At 39.7% G+C, this 27,759-nt stretch overlaps 1 protein-coding gene across 4 annotated transcripts; it reads left to right on the top strand.

Annotated features, from left to right (window-relative positions):
• Nucleotides 1-365: 365 nt before the first annotated feature.
• On the top strand, nt 366-23,028 carry LOC145354362 (chromobox protein homolog 3-like). 4 transcript variants are annotated; one of them, XM_080205576.1, is made up of 6 exons: nt 373-491; nt 1,924-2,005; nt 6,795-6,936; nt 7,885-8,050; nt 9,840-9,937; nt 21,803-23,028. In XM_080205576.1, the coding sequence occupies exons 2-6, from the start codon at nt 1,954-1,956 to the stop codon at nt 21,930-21,932; spliced, it is 588 nt and encodes a 195-aa protein (XP_080061702.1). In that variant the 5' UTR covers nt 373-491; nt 1,924-1,953; the 3' UTR covers nt 21,933-23,028. The 4 variants fall into 4 exon arrangements, with proteins under 4 accessions (XP_080061728.1, XP_080061702.1, XP_080061711.1 ...); XM_080205585.1 differs by lacking the exon at nt 373-491 and adding an exon at nt 684-807; XM_080205593.1 differs by lacking the exon at nt 373-491 and adding an exon at nt 963-1,041.
• The last annotated feature ends 4,731 nt before the right edge of the window (nt 23,029-27,759 follow it).

Genomic DNA, 27,759 nt, shown 5'->3' on the forward strand with positions numbered 1-27,759 from the left:
GTATATTTTAAAAAAATGTTGCGTACCTTCATTTAGTAACAATAATTAAGCCGTAGTGACTTTTTGGCGGAAAAAGCCGAAACCGCTTCGGCTATGACGCAATTCAAACTCATTTTTTAAATATTTTACTGGCGATAATTTTGAATGGCGTCTTTTTTCCCTATGAAAATCTAGTTGAAGTCATGGGTGCAATTTCTAAAATTAATTCCCCCCAAAAAAATGTAATCTGGATCACGTGACGGGCGCGAGGTGCTTGAGGGGTGAAACGAAGTCTTTATTATTGAGCAGAAAAGGGGCAGTTTTTCCACTTTGACAGCCGGTTCTGGGTTAATAAATAGCTCACATCAAACTAAATTGTGTAGAATGTCAACGGACGGTGTTGCGGTGCGCGCATGCGCGGTTGCCCAGCGCGTGTTTTTGGCGGGACTGCAAGTGGAGCTCAGAAGGAGGGAGAGAGGCCGGGCTGCTGGAGTCAAAGTGAATCTGGGCAGGTAGGGCAGGCTGCTCGCTTGCAAGCCAGCCGAATAGAGCCTCACTGCTTACTACAGTCCCGTGGCTCACCCGCCCCCCCTATCATCCCATAAACCGCGCCCTGTCGGGGCCCAATAGCTCTCCGGCTGTTGGAGATTAAATCAGCCAACTGGTCAAACTTCCGTTTAAATCGAGTGTACTAGGGTGGTGTAGGCCCCGAACTCGCTGTAGATTTTTTTTGTGCCTGCGCAGCGGCAGCTCACGGAAGTTTTCTCCATTACAATCAGCTGAGCCTGTGTTTTTTTTACCCGTATTTATTTTGATTGTCGAGTGAAGGTTTCAAGGACTTGTTACTTACTTCCCCTGTTTCCTGGTGGGCGGGCTGGCTGGGTGGGTGAGTGGGGTGGGGGGGAGGGGATCGTTGGAAAATTTTACTCCGACCTGGGGGAGGAGGGAGGGGGCATTAACTTCAGTTTTTGTTCACTCAAGAACTGTTCTGGGTTTTATTCTCTGGTTGCTGTTTGAATATTTTTCCTTTCGTTAGACAAATTATTTATGCAAGGTTGTTGCGTAAGTGGGTAATTCAAAAGAAATTTCAATTACGCTCCAGTGCGGAAATCGGTTGCTTGTGTTTGTTTAGTAAATACTGAAATTAATTATCAGTCTGTAAGTGGCACTTTTGCAATCGAGCTGAATCCCGATAACAGCATATATAAAAATTCTGAATTTAAGGCTTGGAATCATTTTGAACTGCGCATTCTTTATTTTCCATTATGGGGAAAGTCGATAGGTTAATACTACTTGCAACACTGTGTAATTTAGTCCAAAGTAGTTGTAGAGGAAATTCATAAGTTTGTTTATTTCTTACCTTCGGTCGTGAGTTCACGGAAAACGTTTAGAAAGCAAGATTAAAATGGTGAACGAGCGAATGTAAACGGAATAAACACCATAAGTAGAATCCAAAGATTAAGGGTAGTAAGCCACAACAGAGAATGTATTTTTCCAATGGCCAGTTAGTTGGTGTGATAATGTTGACAGGCATAAATCAAAGGAGAAATAAAATGAGCTTAATATTCTGTACGTACTTAGCTTTATAATTATTATTCTGCTTTAGAACTGTTGTCTTTTAAAATTTAGCAGAAGTTTGACTTAACTTTTTAAATGTGTTATACAACCTGCGCTCGAATCAAACACTACACAACAGGAATGTGTGATAAATTCGAATTCATTACTTTGATGTAATGTTGCTTTGGGAATGTTCCTGTGCAGTTGACTGATCTAAATTGGGTTCCTATAACCTTTGCCATCTTGCACTATGTATCCCTTTTCTATTTAAAATCTAATTTTAAACAAGTTTTAAAATGGTTAATATCATGTTTACACCAAAATGTAAATGTTTGAAATGCTGACTTTATATATCTATGTGAGCAATTGCTGATTATTTTTTCCTAGGGACTTGTGTAGGCGGATACAAAGTAGAAGATGACCACGGTTGAAGATTCCTTTTTTTCTCCTATTAGCCTTGTTTCTACTAGTGAGTTAATCCATGTTTACAAATAATAAAACACATACATCATGTTATATCCCATTTACAGTACCTAACCATTTGACCATATGTAGAGTGTTGAGTAAAATTTGTTTAACAACTCCCAGGCCCTAAACAAAACCTGAGTTCCTGTTGTGGTGCCAGGTCTGCCATTCTGAGTACAGAATGAGGTTGACATTTTGTCTTGGGACAATGACTTTTCAACATGCAATTGACACTATTCAGAAGATAGTTACTGTGCCATTTTTTATGTTGGAGTTGATAAAGGACTTACAAATTTATAAGTCTGCCATTTTGTTTACTAAGAATTTGCTCAGCTAAAATCTTCAAATTTTGATAGTCAGCTGTTCATAGAGCTAGTAAGTGGGGAATATCATGGATGTGTTCAGTGGAGCTAGGAAAAATGTTCAATTATATTCTTAGATTTGTTATTGGAGCTTAAATGTGTTTGGTGTGGTTCCTTGTAGTGATTATGCATACATCTAACAACCTTTTTATGAAACAAATGCAGAAACTTGCAACTTCAGGTAAATGCTCTCCTGTCTATCTTCCATGACAAACCAAATTCTGAAATTTGATGGTGTTCTAATTCACTAGTGTGAATTGCTGTGGCAACATGCAGTTTTGCATGTATGTTGTAGTCTGGAGCTATGGCTAGTGATTTGAAGAGGCTCCAATATCCTTTCCATCACCTGGCTGACCGGGAATATCTCCTGCTGTTACTGCCATGTGTGTGTGTGTGTGTGTTGGAAGTTTGCTGTGTTATGAATGTACCTTGACTATCAAGTCCACAGGGCTTAAATTCTGAAAGTTTTTTTTCACTTTTCCTCTTCCTTGTCATCTCAGCCTTGCTGGAGTGGCTTCTAAGATGCATTCACATGTGGTCCTTCTCTTTTAGAGTTCACAGCCTGGAAAAAGGGCTATGTAATCAAACTTAATCTTGCCCGTTTCTTAATAGGATAGCTAAAATATTCTTTCTCCCTTTTAACCCAGAGAGACTGAACCCACTTATATCTCTTGCTGTCCCAGTTAGGATTAGCTAGTGTAGAATTTAACCCTAGGACTTCTCATTTGTATGGCTCAGCTATTCGCTGCATAAGAAACAGCAGTGAAGGAAAACTGCGACCAAAGAAGAGAAAATGCTGAAAAATCTCAGCAGTTTGGTAGCATCTGTAAGGTGAGAAAAGAGCTGACGTTGAGTCCAGATAACCTTATATCAAAGCAGTCAGCTTTGACAAAGGGTCATCTGGACTCCAAACGTCAGCTCATTTCGCTCCTTACAGATGCTGCCAAACTGCTGAGATTTTCCAGTATTTTCTCTTTTGATTTCCGATTCCAGATCCGCAGTAATTAGTTTTTTTAAGGAAAGTTGCTAACAATTTTCAAAAGATTGAGTTGTCCAAAACTCTCTTCACTTGCTCCTACTATTGCATGCATGTGATCCTTGAACAGTAATAGGGTGTACAAGTATTATTTTCATTCTTTTCTAGAAAATGAGAGGAAGGGCCGATAGAGCTTATAACATTGGCACCTTGAAACTCAATATAGGAAATATTTCAGTGATGGGGTGAGGTGAGAGAGAAAGGAAAGATCACAGCTGACTTAATTTCAATGTTCCTAAGTATCTGGAAGCGTGCATACCTTCAGCAGTAATTTCAAACAATTACTATTTGGCAGCATGATCAGATTTTCCTCCTTAGCCCAAGGGCATTACCTGGAAACCTGTGTTGCTGAGCACAAGCAAGCATTTGAATTTGCATACTTTTTTTTCTCTCTGTGCAACACTTAGCCAAACACATGCTATTGTGGTGGCTTAAATAAAAATAGTGCAGTGGGCTAGATAATTTCCTTCGCCTTGAAATTTTGTTAAATCTAAAATACATTTGATTATACCAAACAAAAATGCTTATCCAAGGGTCCAAATTGCAAAGCATGTGTGGGTAGTCCCTCTTGCCTTCAACACAAAATGATTGAACTTTGCCATAATAGCCAAAGGCACACCCAAAAACTGTGTACCAGTGTTTTTTATTCCTCCCACTTTTGCATATCTATAGTTATTTTAATTTAGATTTAAATTTACAATGATCTGTTTAAAAAAAAAAACAGCAAAATTGCTCAACAATTTAAATTATTAAAATCTGACCCCCAAAGAACGTATCTAAATTTCTTGGATTGAATCTTGTTTTTCCCATAAAACAAGAGCATGTACATTTTCCTTTAACCCAACAAATTAGCTTATTTCAAAATCTCTACAGCAGTAATTGTTGTTCAGGTTTGTTCTGATTTATTTCCTGAGCCATAGAATGCATTTGTGGACCATTAAAATCCTCGAGGGCCATCCTATTTTTATAAGCCAGGCTAGCTAACAAAACATTGTCTGAGGGGCATGTATTTCCCATGGTCTTTGTACATATCACTGTTATCTACTATATCTGCTACAGATTGTGTTCTGCCTTTTTGTAGGAAGATTTTCAAACATGTTCCTTCAGTTCTACATCAACAGTGCCTTCAAGAATTCAAAATTGTCACTGGGTTGGAATTTCCTTTGCAGTTCTGCTGAAATAATGGCAAAAATAGCATGTAAAGTTTTATTGCAGAAGGTCAAGAAGCTCACATTTAAAGGAGCTTGCACTTTACATCTGAGTTTCTTCAAATTTTTTCACCACTTCAGTAAAGCCTCTGCTGGAATCTCTTTCGCTCATTAACATAGCTCCACCCCATTTATCAATTGACTGAGTTTGCTGCATTAATGAAGAATCTGAACATTTGCCTTCAATTTTTAATTACAGCAGTAACATGTCATTTCTGCTACTTTATGGTGTTTCTATATTTTTTCACCGAGTTCTGCATTATATTTTCTGAATCGTTGAATACATTTTATGACAACGGAATAAACCACGTTTAAATTGAAAAGCTTCCCCAATTACATTTTTTTGATTTCAGGCTTTAAGTTTCATGCATTAAAGAATATGATTTACGGCCTGCACTTTCCTTAGCACCCTGATTTGGTTTTTTTTGCTTACCTACACTTGTTTTTGTTTCCTTGCATTCCATTCTTGTATCTTAATGACATTTTCTGAAATTTTGACAGTGCTGATTAGCTTAAAGTGCTATAAATTTTAGCATTACTGAATTGGTTATGCTGTTGAGGGAATTCCACCTGAATGACAAGTCAGGTGAGAACTGACTCAAGTCTTGAATGCAAATCTTCCTAGAGAAATGTGTTTGAAACCAGTTCCTTTTGAGGATCACTTTCTGTATTGCCCTCCTGGCACAGAAACCAACTCTTTAAAATACAAGTACATACATTATATATCCCTTCCCTGTCTCTGCTTCTGCTTTAGTTTGTAATCCACTTGTGGATGTTGACCCAGGAGTTGAGTTCAAACCCATCATGGCAAATAAGGAAATTGAATTCAATAACAGTGTTTGTTTGTGGGCTTGCACTATTTGTTATAATAAAAACTAGTTCACTATCCCTTATCGAATTGAGCCACCATTCGATGGACTGATGTGTTTGGTTGGCACTTATCCTTGGGGTAAGTAGACATAAAATGTCTAGGTAATATTAAAGCATCCCAAAGTAGGAGTAGTACCAGTGACCCAAATAAAACTCTTAACGTTTCACACTCAATAAAATTGGTAGGAGTTCTGTGCTTCTAATTGAACCCCAATTTAAAGATTTGCAATTGAGCTTTCTTATAGGTTGTAGCTTTAATTTATTGAAAGCCTCTTAAATTTGAATGCTCCATATGATTTAAGTTGTTTTGTCTGCCTATGTGGTACTGATCCTTTTTTCCTCTTGTTGAGAGTTAATAGTTCAAGTGGGGCATTTAATTGATTTATCGATATTGAGATATATTGTACTGATAACACTTCGGCATTGTTGCTTGGGTACCTTGTGATTACTTCAGTTTCAAGTGGGCAAATTTGGCGTTGAGTTGGAGAAAAGCACTTTTTTAACAAATTAAATAATGCACGTTTAAATGTAAACATGTGGATCTATATCTAGATTCTGCAGCATGTAGTACTTGAGCCTTGGACATGTTTGAACGTATCTCACATCTAGTGTAACAGTTTCAAGTGTAACTGTACAAAAAGTAGGTCACAGCCTCAAGATTGTGTTTAATACTGAGAGACCAGCCATAATTTTGTTTCTTAACAAAACTTTGATGCTTGAACTGTGTGCATACACATGCAGACATGTTTTGAGCATACAGTTTTCAACTTAATATTTTAAATTGGTGGAAGGATTGGGTTGGGTGGTGCAGTTGAGACTCTTTTTCAACCTTGAGGATGGTGGGGCTTGTGTCAAAGAAAGAAAACCTCATAACATTTAAATATTTGAAGATGCACTTGAGGTGCTGTAACCTACAAAGCTACAGACCACTTGTCTATATGGACTAACCAACTACAGTACGTGCATTTGAGTGCTGCTGGTGGTCAGTTTGGTTCAACCTTACATCACAACAATGCAGTACATAGACCACCTGAGTGGAAAACTTCTATTGTTCATACTATACCTGGTACCAGTAGCCATCATGAGAAAGATGCATTCCAATAGAATAGGGAAAACCAGTATATGTTTGAAACACAAATGCTGGCCTTAGCTCGGACTTGATTGTAACATAAAGGTGAGCATGGGTAATTGGGAGTGTACAGGTATTACGTGTTTTGATTTATCATTCATTTGCAAATTTCAATGCAAATTAAGAATATGTAAATATTGTTTTTGGGAACTGCCATGTGCTTTATCATCCTGTTCTTTTTTTAACAGCTAAAATGGGGAAGAAACAAGGTAGCAAGACGAAAAAGTCTGAGGATGTTCAGCCGGAAGAATATATTGTGGAAAGAGTGTTAGACAGACGAGTTGTGCAAGGAAGGGTTGAGTATCTTCTGAAATGGAAAGGTTTTACAGAGTAAGGAGTTTTACTGCAAGGGCAAACCTCTAATAACTTTTTCTGCTCTTTATTTTTCATATTGATGGTGAAATTGTTTTTTTTCTGCTGAAGCTCTGAGCTCAGAAATAAAATCAAGTTTGGTGTTTGGTAACATTTAAAATGGCTGCCGTAAAGTCGATACCTTACTGGCACCAAATGTAGTGAAATTGTTTCAATCATTTGGCTTCTAACTTCCCTGTCTGAATCAAAGACCATAAAATTCATTATACATTGACGTTTACCACAAGTGTGGAAACAGTTCTGCCAAGTGATGTAGCACTTGGTACTGTGAAATCTAATCCTTTTATGTTGAGAGATTCCACAGTGCTGACGACAACAAACAAGCAAGTGCTCGTAACGTTTGCAAAGTTGCAAGTCACTGACTTTTAATTCTTTTTTTTCCTTGATCTAAAAAGTGGCATTTTATTTGTGCGTGTAATCCAGCTTGTGGTTGGCATTGGTAACCTTTTAGGTCCCTTTAAGGTGATTTGTCTTGGCACTTGTGTTACAGCACTGTGGTCAAAGTCATAGCGACAGTTCCTTTAAGACACACTCCTCTAGTTTATAATCCACAGCTCTGTAGTATTGAATATTGGTGTTTCTAGTGTTCCAATGAGCAGTATGGTTCCTGTTTGGTAACCTCTTGTACTGTATACATTTCTTGCATAGCTTGGAGGATACTCTAATGCTGAACCATTTTTTTGCATTTGCATTACTGTTTCCTGGGAAGAACTGGATAGTGAGTGCCAGTGGAACAAATTGCTCCTGTTAAATGTCATGCCAACTATGGATCTGCATGTGGTGCTTTCTTTCTAGCTTTTATTAAACTAATTTAGTGTGATCCGTGCTAAATATATTAATTAGAATACTCTAAATATGTTGAATGGAGTAAACACTTAATTCAGTTTTGATATGAACCTGTTTCAGTGCTGACAATACATGGGAGCCAGAGGACAATTTAGATTGCCCAGAGTTGATCCAGGAGTTTCTGGATTCCCAAAAGGCCACCAAGGAGCGTACTGATGGATTCAAAAGAAAATCTGTCTCTGAAAATGAGGGTGAAGAAAACAAGCCAAAAAAGAAAAAGGATCCTGTAAGCCACTGTCTTTTTAAATTGATATTTCCAGAACTAATTCAGCTGAATCAGCTTTTATTTGCTACAGCAAGGCGGACTAAGTAATTCTCTATTTCTCTTTTTTAAAAAAAGTGCAGGCAAGAACTGTGGTACGTAGTCACAACCAGTTCTTTTGTGTCTAGTTGCTGGGTGCATTAAAAGTAGCTTGTATCAATGCACTTGGGGCTTCAAGCATTTGATTATTCCCATTACACTCATACATTGTGAATCTGACTCAATTAGGAAGAATGTAGCAGATGGTATAAATTCACGTCATGAGTTTATGACCAATTTGCATCAGATTGCCACCTGCTTAACACCTTAGCCCAAAGATAAATTTTAATTTATTGCAAATGTGAATCAACTTGGTGAGTGGAGTTCTTATGGGACTGTTAGCTTTTTGGCATTTAAGATTGCACATGATTGACATTCTGAACTTGGTGTTTTGAGTTGTCTCCCTATGATACTTTTTTCAAATTGTCTTGCTCCAGTGGTGATTTTTGGAACTGTTGTATATCTGCTGATTTCATTTAAGTAGTAGAAAGTGACACAATGGAGGAAAATGGTTCAGTGCATAAAATGGCAAAAGCTGAACATCTTCACCACTCAGGACAAGCTGTCAATTCATAATAATCAAAAATCCCAAGAGTTTAACCTCGTACAACACTGCAGAGGTTGAGGGGAATGAAATTTAAGTACGCTGTGCTTGGGGGAGTAATAAATGACAAAGCTAACTTGCTATGCTGGTGGTAGTTGTGGGATAAATGTTGGCCATGAAACCAAGAATGCTCCCCTGCCCTTTAAAAGTGCTATGTGATCTTCTGTCCAGTGTTGGTGACCATAGGGACCAGAAATGACAGCTGAACTGGGGGCAGTTAAAGGAACCCATGGTGACTGTGGTAATAGTTTGGCTGTGGTAGGAATAGAGCTGAGAGTAGTAACCAATGGGTTGAGAGGATGGGTTCAAATGGATGATAGAGACCTGTGGGGATTGCAAGTGGGGAAATCATTGCAGTTTTTGAAGAAAAAAATTGATAAATCTTTGGAGCGGAAGAAGATGCTCAGGGTTGTTGAGCGGGAGAGGAGCAGTTGATTTAGCTTTCAAATATATTAGTAAAAGGTTGACACAAACACTGAACTCTTTAAACTTCTTGTGATTTTGCCCTTCAGCATGGCTCAAATTGGCATATTTTGGAGAAGTTAATAAAACCTATTAGAGGTGAAGATTGAAGCCAAAGAGCCAGTGTCTGATGGCTTGAGGGCAGAGCTACAAAAACAAGTTAGCCAATGAAGTTGTGGTCTCTCAAGACACAGTGACTTCATACAGGAGCCAAATAAGAGGAGAAATTGAATTGTGCTGAAGAAGTTGGGGAGGTGGGTAGTGTTGAATATGGGAGTACAGAGCAGGAGGAAGTGAAGGATACAGGATCAGAATGGTTAATGCCTCCAGTACTCTAAACTCAAACACATCAACTTTAACCAACCATCATTATGTACTAAAGCTCGCGTCCATGTTAGCTGTAGCATGAACTAAATTGAGTGTACTTGCTCTTGTCTAGGTCCAGCCAGAACATCCATCCTTGTGTGAAGTCGTCTTGGCCCGTGCCAGTTCTTGCACTGACACTTTTTTACTTGGTTTCAAACCCTTTTTTTCCTAATATCCGTTATTGTATAATCCTTTTCTGTAGTTTGCTTATGTTTGCATTTGTTTTCTAAAACTTCAGTTGACACAATGCAAGTATGTAATTAACTATTTTCCTTTTATAAGAACGACAACCAACCAAGAGGTTTTGCAAGGGGGTTAGAACCAGAACGCATCATTGGTGCTACTGACTCAAGTGGCGAATTAATGTTTCTAATGAAATGGTAAGGATTTCTATTCTAAATCATGCTAGAGCTCAGATGTTGATTAATACATTTCTTCAGTTTTTTTGTGTAGTAGCGAGGTGACAGTGCTATAATGGTAATCTCACAAGACTAGTAATCCAGAAACTCAGGCAAATGCTCTGGGTACGTACGTTCAAATCCCACCATGGTATCTGGTGGAATTTACATACCATACTCTCAATAGTAGTATCCAAGCTGTCATCAGTCTCATAAAACCCATCTAGATCAGTACCCCAGGACTATCATCTGGTACCAAAGAAATCCAAGCAGTGTGCCTTAATGACTCTCATCTGGTGGCTCTGACATTCATCGTTATGAAGTACTTCAAAAGGTTAGTCATGGCATGAATCAATTCCGGCCTCCGATTGCCTGGACTCACTACAGTTCGCCTACAGCCACAACTGATCCACAGCAGATGCCATCTCCCTGGCCCTGCATTCAACCCTGGAACACCTAGATAACAGACACCTATGTCAAACTCTTATCTATTGACTACAGCTTAGTCTTCAATACCATTGTCTCTACGTGGCCTGGGACTTGGCTCCTCCCTCTGCGACTGGATCCTGAACTTCCTAACTCAAATTGCAGTCAGTAAGGATAGGCAACAGCACCACCTCCATGATCATCCTTACAACTGGTATCCCACAAGGTTGCATCCTCAAACTCCTACTATATTCCTCTATACAGCAATGACTGGCCACATTCCCTCCAACTCGATTTTCCAGTTTGCTGATGACACCACTGTAATGGGTCGGATCTCAAACACTGACGAGATGGAGTTCAGGAAAGAGAGAATCTGGTGAACTGGTGCTACGACAAGCTTCCTTAATGTTAACAAAACAAAGGGGATGGTTATCAACTTAAGAAAGCATAGTGGAGGATGTGCCCCTATATCAAGGGGGATGAAGTAGAAATGGCCAAGAGCTTCGAGTTTTTAAATGTTCAGATCACAAACCTGTTCTGGTCCCTCCATGCTGATGCTATCATTGCAAGAGCCTACCAATGCATCTACTTTCCCAGAAGACTAAGGAAATTTGGCATGTCTGGTACAACAAAAGCATTCTTTCCAGTTGTATCACAGCTTGGTATGGCTCCTGCTGTGCCCAAGGCCACAAGAAACTAAAGAGGCTTGTGGACAAAGCCCAGTCCATCACTCAAACCAGCCTCCCAGTCATTGACTCTGTCTACGCTTCCTGTTGCTTCGGAAAAGTAGCTAGCATAATCAAGGTCCCCACGCACCCCAGACATTCTTCCTTCCACCTTCTTCTGTCGGGAAAAAGATAAATAGTTTGAGGACTCATACCAACTGACTCAGCAACGTCTTCCCTGCTGTCATCAGACTTTTGAGTGGACCTACCTTGTGTTGAGTTGATCTTTCTCTACATCCTAGCTATGACTGTAACACTACATTCTGTGCACTCTCCTTGGGGATGGTACACTTTGTGTAGCATGCAGGAAACAGTGCTTTTCACTATATACTAATACATGTGACAGTAATAAATAATACCTTTTTAGGGAAGGAGATCTGGAAATTTGCAATGTGGTTAACTCTTGACTGTCTTTGGAAATGGCCTAGCAAGCGGGCAACAAATGTTGGCCTTGCAACACATTTTATCTTATCTGTCACATACACAAAATAAAATTCGTGTATGTGATAGTGATATGCTGCATTTAATATTAAAGCATTTAGGTTGAAATCTACCTGACAAATACTAAAACCAAAAAAGCTCAGTTTGAGACAGTAAAATTTTAAAAAAACTTGAATATATATAATGCTTTTCCTGACTCGTGTCATACAGCACTAGTCACTGTTCTGATCTTGGTAACATGGCAGGCAATTTGTACATAGTATGGTCCATATCAGTTGATGGATATATATTAGTCAAGGCATCTTTTTATATCTGTTTTTCTTTGGATAAGGCACAGAGTTGAGCCTATTCCTTTTCCTATGTTCACTCCCTGCTGAAAATTTAGTTGGCCTTGTAGAAATTCTGGTTGCAGTTACTGTACAGGGTTAATGTGAGACTTAGTACTGTGGTCAGTATGGTGTTGGCTTTGCTGTACCCTTTATTGTGTATCTGTATATAATTACAGGTAGTTAATAAAAACTTGATGTAAGCATAGAAGACCACAAAGACTTATTTAACAGACACATTCTGCAAACAGCATGGTGGCAACTTGTGATTTTTTTTTTAAAAGCCCTCAACCTCATGAATGTTGAAAAGCTAAGAAAGAGAAAATCTTCAACAGATTCTGAACTGAAAGAAGTTCACACTTAAGCTACATGCACTGAAGGTTTGCCAGAAAAATCACTAGACTGAAGAGCCTGGAATATAAAGACAAAAGCCATACAACAGCAGAAGACTATAGAATCTCCTTTGGGAGTCCAGTTTTAGCATGCAAAGCTGATATATAACCTATAAGGGTGAACTAAATCTTTTTCACTTCCAGGATGCAGCAAGCCCACTTTTACTTCTACCAATTATAATTCAATAAGTGTCATCTGAATGAAACCCATCACCAATCCTGATCCCTGACACTGTGCCTCAACACAGCCTCCAAGTTGAAAACAAGAAAAAATTGACTTGGTCCACTCAGGAACCTCATGACATCCCGAATCCTTAACTATAGCAAGCCTGTGGTTAATTTAAACACCTTGCTGCTTGCAATGTTACATTGTTTATAGGTGATCTGTGGTGCCATGTTTAAAAAATTTCATTCAGTTGCACACCACTGCCATTTTACAAAGCCCACCACACGAGATGAGAACTATCGCCAAAACTGGTAAGCACCATCTTGAATTCTAGAGAGCTATAACAAGCGCCACTGACAAAAGTTTCAAAAAAAAAGGGAGGGGGAGTTCAAAACTCTCCTCCCAGGATATTTTCTGTTTTAAAAATTAACTAGAGGGCCCAAGACTTACTTTCCATTGTTGGTCGTCTTTCTGTTTAGTAACTCACGATCCTAGGAGCTTGTCAATACTGACAAGTGTTGGAAGTGCAGAAAAGAAAAGGCACAAATAATAATTCTTACAGTACAGAGGGCAATCTTTTGGCCCATTGTGTGTGCACTGACTCTCCTACCCATTGCTTCAATTCAAGTAATCATCCAACGCCGCCTTCAATACCTGGCTTGAACCTGCCTCCTCCACACTTGCAGACAATACAAAAAAGTTGTGTTAAAATTTTCTCAACACATTTGCTGCTTTTGCAAATAACTAAGTTCATATCACCTCATTCTTGATTCTTTCTTTTATGATCAGCCCCCTCATTATTTTGAACATATCCATCAAATTTCTCAACCTCTCTCAGTCCCAAGACTATCCTCATAAAAAAATTTTCTCATTCTAATAACTGTTTTGCTCTCTAGCCAATGTGTTCTCATTTTTCCTATAGTGTGGCACCCAGAACTGTACAAATATTCCAGCTGAGGTCTAGCTAGTGTCTTGTATAGGTTTCATATAACATCCTTGCTCTTGCACTCTTAAGGCTTGATTTACAAAGCCCAGAATGCTATTAGCTTTATTAACTGCTCTTTCCTCCTGTCCTGTCACCTTCAGTGATCTATCCACATATATACCCAAATCCATATGTTCTTACACCCTCTTAAGAATTTGACACTTGTGATGTCTCTCCATGTTCATCCTCCCAAAATAATCGCCTCACACATCTCCACATTGAATTTTATTTGCCACTCTACCCAACATGTCTATGCCCTTATTGAAAATTTACATTGCCCTCTTCACAGTAAACGATACTTCCAAGTTGTCATCTGCAAAATTTGAAATTATCTCCTGGCACATCAAGATCAAGGGTCCCAATACAGACTCCTGCAGTGTCACTACAAGCTGCCTTCCAGATTAAAAAATATCAAAAGCTGAGTTGGAAGAATTCAGCTTGAAGGATAGCCAGGCAATCTTGAGGCATTCACAAATTTTTGTCTTGAAAAGACTCTTTGAACCAATATGTGCTCCTAGATAAATGTGAGGAGTTGGGAAAAGATGATGAATGCTACATTGGAGAAATCAGTTTTGACATTACCAATACAGAGATTGAGAAGGCAAAGAGTTGAAAAACAGCTAATTGTCCATCTGATTCAGATTTAGAAACAGTCCATTGAACAAATTTAAGTTTTCCTATAGTTTAACAGAATTTTGAGACTAAGTACTTGGGCTTTGCAATAAAATGGAAAAATCTGTTAAAGGACTTTCAAATGCTACAATGATCTTTCAGGTCCAAGTTAATAAACAATGAATTTAATGCTGCTTTTCAAGGAATTGACAAATCCATCTTCAGAAGATATTGGAATGTTCATTAATTTTGGGAGGAGGCCAGGAGATATGAAAAAGAAACTGCAGCGCTGGAGGAAACCGTTGCACGTTTGGCAGGAACCTTGGGGGAAAAATATTACACTCCCAAAGAGAGATACAAAGATTAAAAAAATCAAAAATGGCTAATGAATGCGAGCTCTTTCAAAAAACCATTGGCATAAGAGCAATTCAACATGAAATCCTCAACATCACAGATGCCAGTCTTCAGTAAATTCTGTTCTTTCCACGTGATGTCAAGATATGGCTGAAGGCACTGGATACTGCATACTCCAGCAATACTAATGCAGTCTCATGCTTCAGATCTTGCTGCACCCCTAATCAAGCTGTCCCAGTACAGCTACAACGCTGATATTTACCTGCTAATGTGAAAAATTGTCCAGCTATGTTCTTTACATGAAAAGCAGTCTCTCAACACCAGGTTAAAGTCCAACAGGTTTATTTGGTACCACAAGCTTTGTGTTGTTCCTTCCTCAGGTGAGTGAAGACTTGTGTTCACAAACAGGACATACATAGACACAAACTCAATTATAAGATGTTGGTTGGAATGCAAGTCTTTACAGGCGCAGACAATGAGAGTGGCAAGAAGTTTAAGGACAGGTTAGAGGTGTGAATTGTCTCCAGCTAGGACAGTTAGTGAGATTTTGCAAGCCCTGGCAAGTCGTAGGGGTTATAGATAATGTGACGTGAACCCAAGATCCTGGTTGAGGTCGTCCTCGTGTGCGGAACTTGGCTCAGTTTCTGCTCAGCAATTCTGTGTTGTCGCGTGTCATGAAGGCTGCCTTGGAGACCACTTACCCAAAGATCAGAGGCTGAATGCCCGTGACTGCTGAAGTGTTCCCTGACAGGAAGAGAACAATCCTGCCTGATGATTATCAAGTGGTGTTCGTTCATCCGTTGTCGTAGTGTCTGCATGGCCTCCCCAGTGTATCATGCCTCGACATCCTTTCCTGCGGCATATCAGGTAGACAACATTGGCCAAGTTGCAAGAGGATGTGGCATGTATCTGGTGGATGGTGTTCTCACATGAAATGATGGCATCCATGTCGATGATCCAGCACGTCTTGCAGAGGCTGCTGTGGCAGGATTGTGTGGTGTCGTAATCACTGTTCTCTTGAAGGCCGGGTAGCTTGCTGTGGAGAATGGTCTGTTTGAGGTTGTGCAGTTATTTTGAAGGCGAGAAGTGGGGAAGGCCTTGGCGACCATGTTCGTCTTTATCAATGACATGTTGAAGGCTCTGGAGATGATGTCATAGTTTTTCCGCTCCAGGGTAAAACTGGACGATGAAGGATACTCTGTCCGCTGTGTTGTGTTTATCTTCTGAGGAGTTTTTTTTTTGCTGTGGCACATCGCAACTGTTGACGTGTCAAGTGCCATATCCTGTTCTTGTGAGGGCACCTTTCAGTATCAGTAGGCATCTGCTGCAATCCTCATTTGAGCAGATCCTGTGTATATGGAGGGCTTGTCTGTAGAGAATAGTTTATTTAGGGTGGAAGCTGGAGAAGTGGAGCATTGAGAGATTATCTGTGGGCTTGCAGTATAGTGAAGTGCTCAGGTGAATGTCCTTGATGGAGACGCGTGTGTCCAAGAATGCAATCAATTCTGGAGAATAGTCCATGGTGAGTCTGGTGGGATGGTGTACAGTTGTTTGTGATTGCGCACCATGAGTCCAAAGGAAGAAAATATCATCCGCACAGGACCTTTAATTGACGCTATCTATTAGATACATTGATATTTTCTTCCAACAATCACTGAAACAACAAATATGGCATCAAGTTCCATCTCACCATTGCCTACTCTCTGGAATCGTTTGCATTCTTGGGAACACGCATCCCCATCAAGGTGGGTCACTTTTAGCATTTCATTGTACCACAAGCTCATGGATAAACTCAGTGCTCCATTTCTCCAGCTTCTACCCTAAACACATTAAAGAAGCCATCCCGTACGACCAAGTCCTCCTTATACACACATGATCCTCCTCATCTGAGCAGATCCTAACAGACACCTAAAGATGCTCTGATAAGAACAGGATACGCTGCTGGATTCATCCATCGACAGTTCCGATGCATCACAGCAAAAAACCGCACTGACGACCTCAGAAGACAAACATGGGACACAGAAGACAGAATACCCTTTGTCGTCCAGTACTTCCCTGGAGCAGAGAAGCTACGACGACATCTCCAGGGTTTCCAACATGTCATGGATGAAGGCTAACATCTCGCCAAGGCCATCCCCACACCCCCGCTTCTTACCTTCAAACAAATGCACAACCTCAGACCATTGTCCGCAGCAAACTACCCAGCTTTCAGTAGAACATCTCACAACCCAGCCACAACGACCTCGGCAGGATGTACTAGATCATCGACACAGATGCCATCATCGCACGTGAGAACACCATCCATCAGGTACATGGTACGTACTCTTGAGACTCAGCCAACATTAGCTACCTGATACACTGCAGGCAAGGATGTCCTGAGGCACGGTACATTAGCAAGATCATGCAGATGCTATGACAACAGATGAATGGATATTGCTCGACAATCACCAGGCAGGAGTGTTCTCTTCCTGTCGGAACACTTCAGCAGTTACAAGCATTCAGCCTCTGATCTTCAAGTAAGCATTTTCCAAGGCAACCTTCACAACAATGCAGAATTGCTGAGCAGAAACTGATAGCCAAGTTCCACACACGAGGATGGTCTCAACTAGGATCTTGGGTTTATGTCGCATTATCTGTAACCCCCATGACTTGAATGTCTGGGCTTACAAAATCTCACCAACTGTTCTGACTGGAGACAATATGCACCTCCACTAACCTGTCTGTAACCCTCTTGCCACTCACATTGTCTGTACTTGTAAAGACTTGATTACCTGGTGAAGAATCCCATTCCAACCATTAGCTTGTAAATTGAGTTTGTAACTATGCATGTCCTGTTTGTGAACATAAGTCCTCACTCACCTGAGGAAAGAGCAAAATTCCAAAATAAGTCTCTCCAACACCAGGTTTATTACTTTACTTACTCCAGTCCAGTGCTGCCATATCCACATCGACTCCAAGCTGGCCAACTGTGGCTCCACCAGTCCAATCTTGATCAGCAAAGTGACGGAACAAGCCATCAACAGTGTTATCAAACAACATTTGCTTAGCAATAACCTGTCATGGGCACTCAGCTTGGGCTACGCCTTGGCCAATCAGCTCCTGATCTTGTTACAGTGTTGCTATAAGCATGGGCAAAAGAGCTGAACTGGTGAAGTAAGAATAACTGTTCTTGACATCAAGGCAACATTTGACTGAATGTGGTATCGAGGAAATGGCATCAATAGGAATCGGAAAATTTATCTGCTGGTTGTTGATCTGTCATCTGCAGGAGTTCCTCGAGAGTGGCCTAGGCCCATCCATCTTCAACTGCTTCACCAATGACATTTCTTCCATTACAAAAGTGCAGAAGTTTGAAATGTTCACCGCTTGCAACAACTCACTGGAGTAGTCCAGGTCCAAATGCAGGAAATCCAGTCAATATATGGGCTTGGACTGACAAGTGGCAAGCACCATTCACAAAAAAAAATGACCGTCTCCAACAAGAGAATGTTAACTATTGCCCTTTTGACATGCTATGGTATTGCATTCACTGGATCTTCCAATGGTCAGTGGCAACCCCCAGGATATTAATCAGAAACGCGAACTGAACTGGCCATGTACATATTGTGGGTACAAGAACAAGTCAAAGGCCTGCACTGTCCTGTGAGTAACTTAACCACCTGACTCCCAAAAACCTGTCAATCTTCCACCATGCACAGGGCAAGAAGATGATGGCATACTATCTTGCCTGCATGAGAGAAGCTCCAACTCTCAAAGCTTGATGCCATTCAGGGGAAGGCAACCCACTTGAGGTGCCATCCATTCTTCCACTATCAAAGCAAGGTACATGTTCCTTCAACAGTACCTTCCAAACCTACGAACGTTATCATTCAGAAGGGCAAGGGCAGCATAGACTTAAATGTTGTTGTTTCCTCTTTGTTGCTGGGTCAAAATCCTGGAACTCCTTCCCACTAGCTTAATGGGTGTACCTGCATCATATGGACTACAGTTCAAAAAAGCAGTTCTTCAGCACCTTCTTGAAAGCAATTGGAGATGGGCAATAAATGCAGGCTTAGCCAGTGAAGTTCACATTGTGGGCTTGAAGTTAATACAAAAGAATTTGCCAAAGAAAACTGACCAGTGAGAATACAATCAGAGCAGCAAACAAGTCTGAGTTGATGAAATAATCTGTCAACCTTATAGTTGTGGTTACTCTAGCAGTGCAAACAGTTTCTCGTATTTACACTGACCTTAATTAATTCTCCCTTTAACTTTTTTAGAATCTAAGAACAAAAATAACTTCTGGTATCTCCATGTAACTGGCTTTGCATTTCCAGTACCATTGTAGTAAATTTCCTATGGATAATGACTAGTTTGGTTTTGTTTATATACTTTGTATTAAACTGGGGATCCTATATGCTTTTCAACCTACCCTTCTCTACCCAACATCTCAAAACATACAACAGCACAGGCCCTTCGGCTCTCGTTGTGCCGGGCTATGTCTAAACTCACAATCAAGCCATCCCACTCCCTATAATTTATGGTGTGCCCCAGGAGCCAATCCAATAACCACTTGAAAGTTCCTAAAGTGTCCAACTCCACTATCACAGGAGGCAGTGTATTACTCACCCCACTACTGAGTGAAGAATCTACCTCAGAAATCCCTCTTGTATCTCTCACCATGAACCTTTTATAGTTATGCCCCCTAGTAAAAGCTACAACCACCCGAGGAAATAGTCTCTGCATGTCCACTCTATCTATTCCCTCATCTTATAAACGTCTAAGTCACCTCTAACAAGAACAGAACGTAACAAGAACAGGCCATCTAGCCCTTCGAGCCTGCCCTGTCATTCAATAAGATCATGGCTGATCTGTTGTGGCTCAGTTCTACATTCCCACCCTCTCCCCATAACCCTTAATCCCCTCTCTTATCAAAAACCCATCAACCCGTGTCTTAAGCCCCAGCCCAGCTCCTTTTAACCTTTCCTCATAAGACCAACTCTCCAAACCAGGCAGCATCCTGGTAAATCTCCTCTGCACTCTCTCCAATGCTTCCACGCCCTCCTCGTTGTGAGGTGACCAAAACTGCACACAGTATTCCAAATGTGGTCTCACCAACGTCCAGTATAGCTGCAGCATAACCCCATGGCTCTTAAACTCAAACCCCCGTTAATAAACGCTAACACACTATAAACCTTCTTCACTTGAGTGGCAACCTTTAGAGATCTGTGGATATGAGCCCCAAGATCTCTCCGTTCCTCCACATTCCTCAGAACCCTGCTGTTGACCCGGTATTCCACATTCAAATTTGTCCTACCAAAATGAATCACCTCGCATTTAACAGGGTTGAACTCCATCTGCCACTTCTCAGCCCAGCTCTGCATCCTATCAATGTCTCTTTGCAGCCTGCAAGAGCCCTCCACCTCATCTACTACTCCACCAATCTTGGTGTCATCAGCAAATTTACTGACCCACCCTTCAGCCCCCTCTTCCAAGTCATTGATAAAAATCACAAATAGCAGAGGACCCAGCACTGACTCCTATGGTACACTGCTGGTAACTGGCCTCCAGTCTGAAAATTTTCCATCCACCACCACCACCCTCTGACTTCTATGATACAGCCAGTTACTTATCCAATCAACCAAATTTCCTTCTATCCCACACCTCCTTATCATCTTCATGAGCCTACCATGGGAGACCTTATCAAACACCTTACTAAAATCCACGTATACGACATCAACTGCTCTACCTTCGACTGCACATAGTTACCTCCTCAAAGAATACAATCAAATTTGAGAGGCAGGACTTATCCTTCACGAAACCGTGCTGACTATTCCGGATTAAACTGCATCTTCCCAAATGGTCGTAAATCCTATCTCTCGGGACCCTTTCCATTAACTTACTGACCACTGAAGTAGGACTAACTGGCCTATAATTACCAGGGTCATTCCTATTTCCTCTCTTGAAGAGAGAAACAACATTCACCTCTTAGCAGTTTTTAAGTTGGTTCAGGAACAACTTTAATTGTTGCTGCTTCTGCATCCTACCAAAATGCATCACTTCATACTTGTGTTGAATTGCATCTTACTACATTGCAACTTTCATTATATTCTGAATATTACCCTGATGCCTCATGGCTGTTTTGTTTTTGCCTGTGTTGGGGTTATGTTAACTTTCAAGTTCTATTTATCATATTTGTTCATGGATTGTGGACATCACTAGCAAGACTGGCACTTGTGTCTATCTCTAATTGCCTTTGGGAAGATGGTGAGTTAAAATGGAGTGGCATTGGATAGCACTGCTTTGCTGGATTACATGTAATATAGGATGAAGGCCGTCCTAAAATGAAAGCCCAATACGGCAAATGTTCGAAATCTGAAATACACAAAATGTTGGAAAAAAATGGGTTTAATCAGCATCTCTGGAGAGAGAAAAACGGGTAACATTTTGAATGTGTATGATGACTAAGGACTCAGTGTTAACTCTTGTTTTTTCTTTCCATTGCTGCTGAATTTTCCTAACATTTTGTTATTTCTGCAGTCCATACCAATGGTTTTGAATGTGGAAATGATCAGGTCGCTTTGGTAGTTTGATTCACTTGAGGGTAACATAACTTTTTTAAAGTGTAGGTTGTGATTGCATTTTAGTGTGAGCCATTTCTCAAATGGCAATCAGTGTTACTCTGCTTAGCTTGGCCTTGTCCCACTTCATCTTTTACAAGATACCTCCGGAATGCAACTCTTTCTACGCCATAATGGAGAGCAGACGTTCTATATCTGTTTCTATCCATTTAATAATTCCACATTTTTAAAGTGGCCTAGAAGCATTTAAATGATGCCTTGGTCACAAAAACTTGCACACATTTTGTGTTTGGCAACTTTCATATTATTGTTTGATATTAAATAGACAACTCTGCTGTAGACCTTAATTCCATCCGGAGTTAAATTGAGACTGCCCAAATTTCAAGTAAGCTTAAAGAAAAAAAACTTCTTTGTACATAACCCAGTAATATCAGGTTATCATTTTAGAAATGATTTTAAGGTAGGACAATTAAATCTAGTGCAGGTGGCTGATGACTGTTTCTTTCTAATACACCAGTTTGCTGTCCAAATTTTGGAGCATCTTTAATCTCTGAGGGGAACTGGCCTTGGGAACTAATATACTTTGGGTAATTTGTGCCAATGCTACTACCAGTTTATGCCTGGAACTCGGGTCCTGAGCTCGTCAAATTGGATTAATAATCTACCTAGGATAGAAGTCATTATGAATTCAAGCTGAGGGGAGAGGCAGGGATTCTGAAAGCAGTGTCACATGTTCAGGAGTTTGAGATTCACTGGTGCTGCATGAGTGGCTTGTTAAAAGCCTGATTTCACAATGTTGTCTTTAGAACATTTTTTAAATATCAGAAATTGAGATCATTTCTTTCTATTTTCACTTTTAGGAAGGATTCTGATGATGCAGATCTGGTTCCATCCAAGGAAGCCAATGTTAAGTGTCCACAGGTTGTGATTGCATTTTATGAAGAGAGACTGACTTGGCATTCCTATTCCACAGATGATGAGGAAAACTAATTTGCAGTGTGCAGTAAAAATAAAGGTTGTTGTGGAGAATTTGTGTATTCATGTTCAGAAGTACTGTTATTGTCCAGTTTAAGAACTTGCACCTAAAAATATAAAGTTCACCATCTATTTAATGCCCTTTGACTGCAAGGTGAATTTCAGCTGGATAGTTTATGCATTGAGACTGGGACATTTGTTACTTAGGATATATTGATTAAATGCATAAATATCAAATGTACTTCTGCTCCTTTTATTGACAATAATAAGGCTGCCTTGGCTGTTTCCAGAAAATTTGTTGTGTACGTCAGCAGCTAGCTTGTATTAGATCTGTACTGAGAATCTGAGTTTACCATGGTCACCCTGATTTTTAAATGGCTTTTGTGTGAACCTGTTTGCTTACATTGTCAATTTTTAAAAAACTAAACTGCAAATGGCACAAGGTGGCTATTTTTGGACAAATAATTGCTCGAGTTCCAACTTGCAGTATATTTTGGCTCAGCATCCTATTGTGGCTATTTTAATTATTTTAACCATATCCAATTTCTAAAGTCACTGTTGTAAAAGTTTCTTTGGTAGCTTAAATGTATGGTTTTTGAAATAATTTGCCATGCATTATTTCTCTAAAGTTGCAATTCACTCAGGTTTTTTTTTTTGAATGGTTCTAATAACCAGGAAACTGATCAGAAACTTCAGATTCAATAAGTTTGCTGTTGTAATGCAAATAATGAGTTGAAACTTGGGTACTTGATTAAGTTGCTAAGTGCCATTTGTCAATAAGTCAATTGTATATTGCAGGCTGTAACTATTTCAAGCTGGCCCTCAGTTCAAGCCTATAAACAAAAATGATTATGAAGTAACTAATCAGTCAAGAAAGTTCTGCTCCAATATTGAGCTGGTGCAGCAATTTGTTCTCAAATTAAGGAATTGTGACCAGTTTTGCAATACATAAGTTGGTTTTGAAAGCTGAGCTTTTATTTATAAATTTAATGAGCAATGTTTTTGTTGAATACTTGTAACTGCCCAGTTTTTTCCGTGAAGTTGATTTCCATTTCTTGTTAACTGTTGAGGAAAAATGTTTAATAAAACTATTTTTGTCTTTTTGAATACATTTTTAATCTCTATCCCATGATAATTCAAGAGTCTCAACCTGATAATGGTAGCACTGGTCTCTTGATTTAATGAATCTGCTTAACTTGTGTTGAGCCTTCTATGCAAATCCAGATGCTTGCGTTGGCATTACTACGATTTGGAAAAAGTTGTCTATCCACTATTGTTGCAGTTTGGTCATCTAAATTTTGCATGTTGTCTGTTAATGTTTTACATAGGACCTCTAGCTTAATATAGTCCTGAATAAACCATCTCTTTCAACAACTATTTACGTAGAGCATTTACAGAAGAAGAAGACTTCAAACCTTTGAAGCCCTACAGTGCAGAAAGAAGTCTCTGATACATCAAGCCTGCACTGACTCTTAAAAAGCATCTCACCCTCTATCTCCATAACCCTGCACATTTACCGTGGCTGATCAACCCAAACTGCATATCTTTGGACACTTAAGGGGCAATTTAGCGTGGTATTGTGAACTATTTCATTCAGCAAATTCCCACAAAAACAATGCGGTGATAACCAGAATCTGAGGGATAAATGTTGGCTAGGACGCTGGGATAACTTTCTGAATACTGCTATGGAATTTCTTTTTGCAGTCACCCAAACTGGCAGATTAACAACTCATCTGAAAGACAGCACCTCCTGAGTGCAATGCTCCCTCAATACTTCGCTGGTTTGCTTCTTGATTTTTGTACTTGAGCCCCCCTTGAATGAAACTTGAACTTGGAATCTTGTAATTCAGGAGCAAATGTGCTATCAAAGAAGTTGCAGCTAACATTCAAAGATAAAGGTGAGGTATTCGGCCCCCTTTTTGGGGAATTGAGAGGTAAAAGAAACTGGGATGGCCTTTAAGCATGGGCTTCCTATAGATTGAATTCTGCACATAATTTTATGTTCAGAGGTTAAGAAACCTGGATTGGGGGTGGTAGTTGAGGTGGAGTGGAAGATTTGGAATTAATATTTCCATTGTATGTTTGAATTATGATGCACAGTCTTGATAATGGTTTAAAGCTCAGCAATTGCTCAAAGAACATGAAAATATAAAATTGATCTAATCAAAAATTAAAGATGCTTGTGGTGTGATCAGAGCCCCTAGAAATTTGAGTCTTAGTTTTGCCTCGATTAGATACATAAACCACATGCTAAATTGAGAGATTTAAATTTGTAGTTTTTTTAAAAATGCCTAAGCTTATTCTTTTAAAATGATAGATAATCCTTGTAGCAAATTAATCACGCCAAATTTTCCTGAAGGAGTGGACAGGATTTTGTTCTGTCAGACACTTGGATATCAGTGTCAAATGGGGGTCCCTATCCCCACTCTGGGGAACAGCCCTGCAGCGTTCTTGAGCTGTGGAGCCAATAGGAGACTCCAGCATGGAAAGAGCCATTACAGATAAGGGGGAAAGAGGCCACCTACATGTTGAGATGACACCTCACCTAAGCTGCACCTAGATTGGTGGTGAGCCTGACTCCCAACAGCATTAAACTTTTAATGCTGTTGTGAATAAAATGAGTCCATTTGTTTTGCTGGTATAGTTTGAGGGATGGATGTAGGTCAAGTTAAGGGGATAATATGATATGATCCCATGCTAGGGTGTAAACTGATTAGCACTCGAGCAATTTTTTTTCATAGCCATTAATTTAATTCCACTGAAGCAAGTCTGACTTCCTTCCCCAAAGCCTGTCCCAATTCCTACAAGTCAGAGTCAGGAGTGTATTAGAATACTCACTATTTGCTTGGATGAATGCAGTCCAACAACACTAAGCTTGGTACCATCTAGCTCACAGCACTCTGCTTGATTGTCACCTCATCCTCATCCACTACCTTCGATATTCACTTGCCACAGTGGCAACAATGAGCTAAGCACAATAAGGAGTCTCACAACGCCAGGTTAAAGTTCAACAGATTTATTTGGCGTAATAAATGTTAGCCAGTGATGCCCACATGCTGTAATGAATTTTTTAAAGTTGTTTATTCCTACTTTATCACTGATTAGGCAGCATTCACCATTTAATGAAAAAAAATTGTTTCATAAATCTATTAGGCTTTGAGTGCAGTGTATGTAAGGCAGAACCAGTGAATGAAATATATTTGGACTTTCCTGGGTGTATGCTTAAGGTAAGGTTAACACAAGATTAGATTGGGATTGGTGCAATAAGTTTAATGGGCAGAAAACAGTCGGAATAAATAGTCCACTTTTAGCATGAAAGGATGTAACCAGTTGAGTGATTTGAGGATTGTGGTGGGTTGTTGGCTGTTAACAATATAATTAATTTATATGGTGGAATATATTCAAATTTGCTGTCAATAGAGAACTAGGCTGTGATGAGGATGCAAAGAAACCGCAAAGGGATAGTTACAACTGGACTCAGGGTAAAGTCCCCCAGTATGTTCAGAGTCTGGATAAGATGCCCCAATTGGAATGTTCCTGGGTGAGGAGGGGTGAATTTTTTTCCCCCCCTCCCTATTTGATCCCCTCAGTTGATTGCAACAAAGTTAAGTTTAAAAAAAATCCCTTCCCCGTTAGATGCCTTTTCACAGTCCAAATTTATTTATGTTTGAAAAGGAGCGAATTTAAACAGGGTCCCTTGAGTTAAAAGAGGTGGGTTTATTCATTACTGAAACATGAACTAGTAAAAATGCAACATACGATATATGTATAAACTGATTAGAAATGAGAAGTGAGTCCATAAATAAGTTAAAGATAACAAACCAATCTTTGCCTTGCCTATGAGGAATAGATGATGAAAAGTCGTGGCTATTAAGTTGCATGATTCCAGTGGCACTGACTTTGCAGTTGAGCAGTTTGGAGATGCTTGGTTCTGTAGATTAGTTGAAAAGCGTTGTCTGATTTCCTTTCCGATTTATGGCTTAGCTGACTTGTGACTTGCTTACAGCAATCAGAGTGAGAGAGACACTTTTTTAATCTTCAAGTGCAAAGTTATCTAGTGGATGTTCTTCAACTGTGACCTTCACAGCATACACTAATGCAGTAGAACAAGAACACCAGATCACACTGAGACCAGGGTTACAGGTTTTTCCTGGAAGAGGAAAAACGCATCTTTCACCAGAATTATTTTAACTTGCAACATATTCACAGTTGGGGACATAATTCACAGGATATGGTCTCTACTGAGTGGTAATCAGTCTCTGTCATCTCTACAGGACATTACAGTTCAGGTTTTACACTGCATGTCTTTGAAGTGTCTGCCTAAAAAAGATGCAACATTCCATTCTCTCTGAACACACTGGTCAAATGTAATCCATATAGGAATTCCAACAAATATTATTTTCAGTCTCAGCCAGTTTTTGCTTGTCCTTTTCAAAAAAAAATCCATGTCTTAAATTTTTTATAAGTCCACAAATAATTTTGGGCTTGATCCATTGTGTTGACGGAATCTAGACAAGTTAAATGAGTTGCCAAGAAAGAGAAAGGTGGAATATAAGGCAGGGAAACGGGTAATAATTCACTCTATAGGAAAATTGGGAAAACAGGACATGAGAGACAAATAGCTGTTGGGCTGTAGTGGAATTTAAATCCCCTTGCATGTAAATCACAAAATTAACACGCAGATAAGACAAACAATTAGGAAGGCAAATGGTAAATCGGACCTTGTTACAAAGAGATTTGAGGAAGTCTTGCTGCACTTAAATAGCTGGGGTACTATAAGATATGCTTTTCTTGGAGGTGATGCAGCAAATGTTCATCTCTGGGACAAGAGGATTGACTTTTGAGGATGGATTGAATAGAATGAACCTGTAAATTCCAGAGTTTAGATAAAAGAAGGGTGGTCTCTTTGCAATGTATATAATTCTTAGAGATCTTAAAAAGGTAGATGCTGAGAGGCTGCTCTCTTGACTGGGTAGTCAAGAAGCAGAAGCCATAGTCTCACGATAAAAGGGTCAGCTATTTATGATTATACAGAAAAGATATTTCTGCCTTTAGAAAGTTGTGAATCTTTGGATTTATGTACCAAAGAAGGATATGGATGTTGAAATGATTAATACTTGTATTTTTGACCAAGCATTTGCCCTATCAACTACCCTATGGCACTGGAGCCTGTCTCAATCTCCTTGTGACTGAAACCTTCACACATGCCTTCACTAACTCTGAACAACTATTTCAATGTTGTCTGGCTGGCCTCCCAACTTCTATCCTATGCAAACTAGTCCTCACCACAAACTGCTGTGTCCATCTTGTCTCACTCTAAGTCTTATTTATCCATCACCCCCTCGTGCTTTCCCTGTCTGACAATACCTCAAGTTTAAAATTTTAATTCCTGTCTTTAAATCCCTTCTTGGTCTTATCCCTCCCCATCGCTGTAGCTTCCTCCAACTCTCAAGTCTTCAAGATCCCTACAATCCATCAAATCATATCTCTTGTGTATCTCTGTAAGTGTGTCCTTTTAGTGATTGCACTTTCAGATGCCCTGGAATTTCCTCCCTAAACCCCTCTGCTTCTCTATCTTGCTTTTCTCCTTTTAAAATACTACCTATTTGATCAAACCTTTGTCATTCTGTCCTGATTTCTCTTTCTGTGGTTTGGTGTCAGAATTGTTTTATTTATTTTGTTACGCTTGTTAAGAGATGCTTCACTATGTGAAATGAGCTGTATAAATATTTGAGAAGGTGAGTTAATAATTTCATGTGATCAGACAAAAGAGTCCCAAAGTTCCATATGATTTCAAAAAATCTCCATCTACACCATCAATAGGAGAGAATCCTCATCAAAA

Source organism: Carcharhinus amblyrhynchos, chromosome 2 (genome assembly GCF_965287045.1).
Source record: "Carcharhinus amblyrhynchos chromosome 2, sCarAmb.v2.hapA, whole genome shotgun sequence".
In the NCBI taxonomy this organism is placed as follows: domain Eukaryota; kingdom Metazoa; phylum Chordata; class Chondrichthyes; order Carcharhiniformes; family Carcharhinidae; genus Carcharhinus; species Carcharhinus amblyrhynchos.